This window comes from Pteropus vampyrus, unplaced genomic scaffold (genome assembly GCF_000151845.1).
Source record: "Pteropus vampyrus isolate Shadow unplaced genomic scaffold, Pvam_2.0 Scaffold65, whole genome shotgun sequence".
Classification (NCBI taxonomy): Eukaryota; Metazoa; Chordata; class Mammalia; order Chiroptera; family Pteropodidae; genus Pteropus; species Pteropus vampyrus.
The window spans coordinates 4,792,309-4,799,552 of record NW_011888846.1 but is presented as its reverse complement, the minus strand read 5'-3'; the positions used below and the strand labels follow the sequence as shown (position 1 = coordinate 4,799,552).

Genomic DNA, 7,244 nt, shown 5'->3' with positions numbered 1-7,244 from the left:
GGGGGGAAGGCGAAAACGACAGAAGGGGCTTTTTAATGGCTCCAGGTAGCGAGGGGTACGTGTTTGGGAGTGAGCGTGTGTCTGAGAGGCTTTGGCTCGTGTCCACGTGTCCCTCCTCTAGAATCGGCGAGGGGAGGGGCCGTTGAAAAAGGGGGAAAAGAGGAGGAAAAAGAAACCTGAGCTCTCTGGAGGAAATTCAGAGGAACCCAGAGAAATGAACTTCATTCTGCAGGGACTGAGCTAGAGCCGAGAGAGAGCGAGGGGTGCGGGCACAGCCCCAGCACGGGGAGCCAGAGAGGCGCTCTTCTGGGGGCTGCTCGGAAAAGTTTGGTGCTTGAACAAAACGGTTGCCCCAGCGACTGCGAACCCACCGCCGGCCGTCTCGTTCCCTCCTCCCCATCGTTCCAGTGTGGTACCCAGAAGTTGACTTCTGGTTCTGTGTAAAGAGCCGGGGGAGGTATGAAGTGCTCAAAGATCCTGGGAATAAGCCTGGTGATTCTGGCCGGGTGGGCCCTGGGCCCTGCGGGCTCCGAGCCGGGCTGGACGCGTGAGAGATCTCCGGCCCACAGAGGGCACCCGCAGCAGCTGCTGTCGGAAGGAGACCGCTGTTGGCCGGGCGCCAAGGTTCGAAGACCCAGAGCTTCTCCCCAGCATCACCTCTTTGGGGTCTACCCCAGCAGGCCAGGCAGCTCCCTGAGGCCCTACCCTGTGGGGGATCTGGGCCCCCACCATGCAGGACGCAGTGAGCCAGCCACCGAGGGCATGGCAGGTGCCGGAGTGAGCGGTGAGGCTGAGCAGCCAGCTGCCCCGTGGGGAGGGGACGGTCCTATTGGGCAGTCTGCGCCGCTGGGAGATGATGACATTTATCTCGACGATGGAGGATCCAAGCGGTCTCTGCGTGAGGCTGGGACTCGTGAACGCTCAGCCACGGCTGCCACTGTCACCGCCCGCTTCGCACACCGGAAGGAACCCAAACTGGGGACCCGGGGGAAGGGTCGGGCCAAGACCAGGCGGCGTCGCCGGGTGGCGAAGGGGCAGGCAGAGGGCGTGCAGGCAGACCCCGACGCCTCTCCCCGGCACTTCCAACCTTTGCCTAAGCGTCCCCTTATGCTCAGGGTCAGAACCAGTGCTCTCGAGGACAGCATCCAGAACGGAGAAGGGGACCCCTCCTGGGAAGCAGAGACCTCGCAGCCCCGTGGAGGAAGGTTGCCCGTCCTGTACTTCTCGGGGAGGCGGGAGCGGCTGCGGCTGCGGCCGGAAGTGCTGGCTGAGATTCCCCGGGAGGCGTTCACAGTGGAAGCCTGGGTGAACCCAGAGGGAGGACAGAGCAACCCAGCCATCATCACAGGTAACGACCCACGCCGGGCTCTCCGTGGTCCTGGGGGCTACGATGGCTTCATCTGTGCCGGATGAGACATAAGGAATGGGGAGGGGAGGGCTTGCGGCAGGGAGAGCAGCCGGGCTGGCCTGGGCGTGGTGGGGAAGAGGCTTTCTTCACCGGCCTGGCAGGCCTCCAGACTCTGTCACCCGAGAGCACGGTCCCTTGTCCTGCTCTCCGGTCCCGGGCACTGTGCTGGCACTCAGGACACCTCCGGCTCACTCTTGCCCCTCCAAAGGGGGAGACCTCTGCTTCTTTGTCCCTGGGGAAGAGGTGTCACACCTCAGTTCTCATGGTCCGGTATGAGAGACCCAGGCCCCCCCTTGGAAGCTGTGAGAAAGCAAGGACCTGGCAGCGAGTCACGCCTGGCGGCCAGAGGACAGGACTGCCAGGTGCACCACCGTGGGGTCCTGACTGGTCCCCTGTCCTTCGAGTAGCCCTGGAACTTAGCAGAAATCGGCTCCCTGGCCCAGGTCCTGGGGTCCCCCAAGAATCACGTGCGAACCTAGAAACAGCAGGGTCATCTGGAAACGGCGAGCACTTGCACGCCGCGACCCTGGTTTCCAGCCCCGGCCTTTGTAAGAGGGACCTAAAAACGCACCTTGTGTAACTCTCTGGTTTTCATCAGAGGCAGCGTCTGGGAACATCACCCACATGTATTTTTCACTATACCCAGATCTTGGTTTTCACAGAACGTCACCCAGAAGGACGAGGAAGAGGGTGGGGTTAGGAATCACTGTCTCCCTTGTGTTACTGAGGGGGGACTAGTTTCAGGCAGGGGGTGGGGGTGAGAGGTGATTCTTCCTTGTGTCTCGTTATCCCTCTGGGTCCCCCGTGGCAGAATCTCACACGAGACTAGGCACGCGTAGAACCGTTTTAATCTTATTAATTTGGATCGGTCACAACACCCATCAATGTTTCCAGTCCCGTTACTTTGATGGGGAGACCGAAGCAATGGGAGGCATGCCTAAGGCGGACTGGGGGTGCAGCTGCACAGCCCCGAGATGCTTGACAGCTCCCCAGCTTAAAAACTCCTCAGGCTGCTGGATGCCCGCACGTTAGTCTCAGACTAGAGCAAGCAAGCTGGAAGGAGGGAGCCCCTCACTGGGGTGTTGCTGGAACGTCCCTCCGGACACACGGTCTCCCCCTCCTTGGCTGTGATTTCTCCCTTGGAAGCTGGGATTCCCAGACACTGAGCACTCTGGAGTTTTGTGGTTTTGCTTGATTTTATTTTGGGGTGGGAGAGGGCGTGAGGGGAGGGGAAGGAGAAGGGGCTGGGCTGGAAGGTAGGTGTGGGGAGAGAGAGAGGAGAAGGAAATCCTTATTCTGGGGCCAAATGGAAGAAATAATAAGATGATTATCTGATCGGAGTTGGCAGCGTCGCCGTTTTTCCCAGATGACATCTTCTTGCTGCCTGCTCTCGCTTCCGAGTGCCCATCTGCCAGGGAAGCTGTGTGCCTGCAGTCTAGACCGAGGCCCACGACTTCGCTTACCCCTCCTCCCTCAGTAGCGACATGGGGACCTGGGACCAGTTCCCTGGCTGTGCAGAATTAGAGAAGGATCCAACATATATATGAAGCAGGCTCTTAGAGACTGTTGCTCGGGATGGTTCAAACCCCAGCCTGAGGAGGCAGACTCGGGAGGGGTGTACCTGACCCCCGTCCTGTCTCCTCCATGCCCGTCTGTGTCATCTGCACAGAGGAGAGCATCGTCGCGACTTGATTCCTTGTCACACCTCCCCCCTAGCTCTCCCTCCTTTGCCCACCTGTCCATCACCACCAGCCGCCCCCCACCTTGCCACAGGCCACACACTCAGATCCTTCTCCAAAGTGCCCATCTGAACTCTTTTAACCTCCCGAAGCATGTAAAATTAGGCAAGAAATCTTCTGCAGACAGTCTAGCTTCTGAGGTTTCTTTCTCTTCGAATCCAAGTGGCCCCTGTGGTATCCTGGCATTTCCCCGCGAGTCCTCAGCGGCAGGGGCAAGGGGCGGGGATACCCAGGTCTGCCGCCTCCCTGCTTCCCACCCTACATCTGCCCGCAGCCTTGCGCACATCCAAAAACATTCAGGACAGAGTCCGGGCGAAGACGGGGGCTGGGAGCAGGCCTTCATTCTTCGGGCTTCTAGAAACCGGACTCCCGAGGGCACAGGCACTCTTGTCTCACTGCGGGCTTCGCTCCTTACGCTTTGCCGGGGCCGTGGCTGAAAACTGTGAGGCGGTCGAATGTCGTCCCCTAAGGAATACAGGTCTCTGTCGCGCACGAACTCACTGCTGTCAGCTGGGCGGCCCATCTCTGTCTCCTGTCACAGCACTGGGCCTTTAGCTGGTCACCACCTGCGCCTGGGTGGGCGGTGGTGGGGGTGGGGGGTCGGTCTCCACCTGTGCAGAGTCGCAGTGACCGGATCATGTTCCCAGGAGGTCAGTACGGTTCAAACGCTGACGCTCTGCTGCTCCATTGAGGACGGTCCAGGTGCTGCAAGGCTCGGCTCCTGTTCTCCCCCCCAGCGGCTCTGACACCCCAGCTTCCACCTGCTTATCTTAGACCCGGTTTCTTGATTCTTGCCCTGCTCATCTCGGGGCGTTTTTCTGTTAGCAGAGACATCAAGCGGATCGGTCGCCCCAGCCACTGGAAGGGCCCCCGCAGATGCGGGCCGTGGAGAACACTTCCCGCGCCGGGCACTAGGTGGCAGTGTTGTTTCGCACACAGGGGCGTAGGGCGCCTTTAGAAGCCACGTCCTGGGGGAACCTCCGGCTTCCTCGCGGGCTGTCCCACGTTGGCGTTCGGTCTGTGCGTCTCATCCTCTCCAGGAGTGTGGCTGGTTGGTGTCTCTTAGAGCCAGCTCATCCAGGTCTTTTTGCAGGGCCTATGCGAAGGGGCTAAAGTGGCATTTTGGGGGTGGTGACCCACTTGCACTTGTAGCGACTAGTAAAGAAAACAAAGCCAACGGGGGTGACCTCCGTCCCCTCTCCCCAGATGCCCACATTCTTCCCAAGTAGGAAGTCGGACTCCAGACTGGCTCGCTGGGGGATACTTTTATTTAGGGCCGAGGAGGGCGCAGGCCCCGTTGCCTCTGGCCCCCAGCGGGGGAGTGAATGGTGCTGGGCCCCCTGAAAACGCGGCCTCATGGCCTCATGAAGCTCCTCCCTTCTGCATCTCGGAAGCCGGCAGCAAAGTCTGGGAAGGGGCCCGGTGCAGCCACTCCAGTGGGGCAGCTCCCCGGGGACCTGGCCATTCCGGGATACGTGCTACCTGGCAGTGGTCCGAGGTCAGGAGCCCGTTGGAACTCAGCAGTGGGTGTGAGCCAAATCCTGTCCCATCCTGGTGTGGAAACCACGCTCCAGCACCCAGCCCGGAGACCATCCTGTTCCCTTCCCTCCTTCTCAGCTTCCGTTCCTCCCTTTCGACCCCAACATACGCAGAAGAAAACCTTGTGGTGGGTTCCTCCTCACCCGTCATTGATTTCACATGTTCCCTGAAGTGGCCCAGCTGGGCAACCACCTGCAGCTCCCAGTGGCAGGGGACGGAGTCGGTCCGCGGCAGGGCTGGAGCCCGAGTCCAGGTTTCCTCATCCAACAAATACTTCTGGGGAGCGCGGCCACGCAAAGCACGGCAAAGCTCCGCGGGGAGCACAGAGGGGTCTAAGAGCCGCCCCTGCCTTAGACAAGTTGTCCTCCTCAGGGGATCCGAGTTTCAGAGGGTGTCCCCCAGTGTGGAGCGTGGGAGTCAGGCAGCCCTGGAGTCCGGTCCCCTCTCTGACACAGGGCCGGCGTCTTTGGCAAGCCATCGACCTTTTCAGAGTCTCGGTGTCCTCAAGGCAAAAAATGAGATCGTGTCTTGCAGAGTTGTTTTGATGTCTACATAAGTCATGCACGCGAAGTGCCCGACACAGAGCTCGGCCCGTGGTGTTCACGCGTGACGTGATGTTCATGCTGCGTTATGGGCGGGAGGCCGTCATCGCCAAGAGCGGTACATTCATCTCCGTATCTTTGATTCTAACCCGTGCGTTGATAGTCTTTACTTAGGTAGGATATTAACTTCATAATTTCATAGGATTTTAGTTTGCTCACCTCTCAAATAGGAATGGTGGTAAACAGGATTTTTGACAAGGTGGCCTCAAGGTGGTTGAGAACAGGGCAGAATGGGGACTGAAAGGACCCTGGTTTTTTTAAGCCGTATTATTTTTAGCCTGGGCAGGATTCTTTTGAGTAAACTGGACATTGGTACTAAAGCTTACGTAAGGTCTCAAACCGCTTTTGAGAGTCTGATGAAAGCTTTGCCCCATGAAAACGTACAGGTTTGTATAGCTCACGTAAATTTCAGAGTTCTCCGGATTCTGCTGACCTTTGGTTTTAAAAGCCCCTTGTGAACGGCATGTCGATAGCTTTTTTTGTTATGAATGACAGCTGGGCAATGAGGTATCACAGACTGTGGTGGCATTTCTTTCTCCCCGTAAGGAACCTCCGTACTCAGGGGGGAAGTTTCGTTCATGAGGAAGATGGAGCATCACAGGAGACAGAGTCACAGACGTAGACAAATCAACATACATGCCCAGAGAGTTTCAAGGAAGGCCAGGTGCGCTCTCTTTGCCTTTGTCCAGTGGGACTCAGTGGTGGGAGAGCCACTTCCCCAGGCTCCTCTGAGGGCCCCAGGAGCCACCCCCTTGCCCTGGCCGCCCATTCCAACGTGGCAGCAGTGGTCGAGTCAGTACGTGCCTGGGGCCTTTGTGCATCGAGGCTGCGGCAGTCCTGCCCTTGGCGCGGAAGGGCCGTCATGTGAGGGCCTTGTTGGGCCCCCAGGGGCAGCCGCCCGCCATCGCAAGGGTGAGATTCCTGAGCTGCCCCTGTGGACAAGGCGTGGGTGCTGATTTTTGGTCAGGCGGCTGTGTGGCCCCCCAGAGGAGAGGCAGTGTCTGGTCGCAGAAGTAAAACAGACTGTCCATCGGCCCCCTCCTTTGAAGGGCCCCTGCTGGCCCCCTCCTCCACGCAGCCTTCCTGCATATTCCTTGTGTGAAACTCATCTCCTGTACTTCTCGGCGTCCGCAGCCCTCCACGTGTGGCTGGCCAGGTGCACGCTGCTTCCTGCCTTGTTACTGCTGTACGTGTGTCATTTCGATCTGCTGAAAGTTCTCCGTGAGGCAAACGCGTGTCTGACTCACTTCCGCCATCCCAAACTGTCTAGCACAGCGTCGGAGTCGCGGCTGTGTGCGTAGGACAGAGGAAGCGGAAATTTCGATCGCTGGATGCCCGTCAGGAATGAGGGACTTTCCGAAACTGGAGGTTCATTGTGGGGAGCCGGGGGCGTGGCTTTCAGATTCTACGTTTGCTGCCTGCACAGGTGTCCCAGGGGCTTCAGAGGGGAGCTGGTGGGGACGCCGCTTCGCTCCCACCTTCAAGACAGCAGCTTCAATCCTGCCTGTTTCATATGAAGGAAGAGTTTAGTTACTTTCAAAAAGCTTGAGCCCTCGATGCCAGAGCAGAGGTTGGTATACAGTGGCCTTGGGGCCGCATCTGGTCCAAAGCCAAAGACTGCTTTTATAAGTGAAGTTTTACAAACGTCCACGTGTTTTACAAAGCCCACGTGTTTTCTGTGGCTGCTTCCATGCTAAGGGGCTGAGATGGTTAGTTGCAACAGAGAGCGTATAGCCTGCAAAGACTAAAATTCTTACCGTCCGGCTCTCTGTAGTAAAAACTTTGTCAACTCGTGCCCTAGAGCATTGCTTCTCAAACCTAAATGTGCAAAGAGATCACCTGAGATTCTCCTAGAAATGGCGTGGCCGCCGTGGTGATACGCCGCACAGTGTTTGCACGAGAATCGAGAACCGGCCTCGCAGACCTCCGACTACGAGGTGTTTCGTTGACTGAGGC

At 58.3% G+C, this 7,244-nt stretch overlaps 1 protein-coding gene across 1 annotated transcript in view; it reads left to right on the top strand.

Moving 5' to 3' along the window:
• Window positions 1-459: 459 nt before the first annotated feature.
• PAPPA2 (pappalysin 2) overlaps window positions 460-7,244 on the top strand; it is a 226,659-nt gene continuing 219,874 nt past the window's right edge. Inside the window, exon 1 of the mRNA XM_011361283.2 lies at window positions 460-1,348. Within this exon, the coding sequence (XP_011359585.1) occupies window positions 460-1,348 (889 nt within the window). The remainder of the gene's footprint in view (window positions 1,349-7,244) is intronic.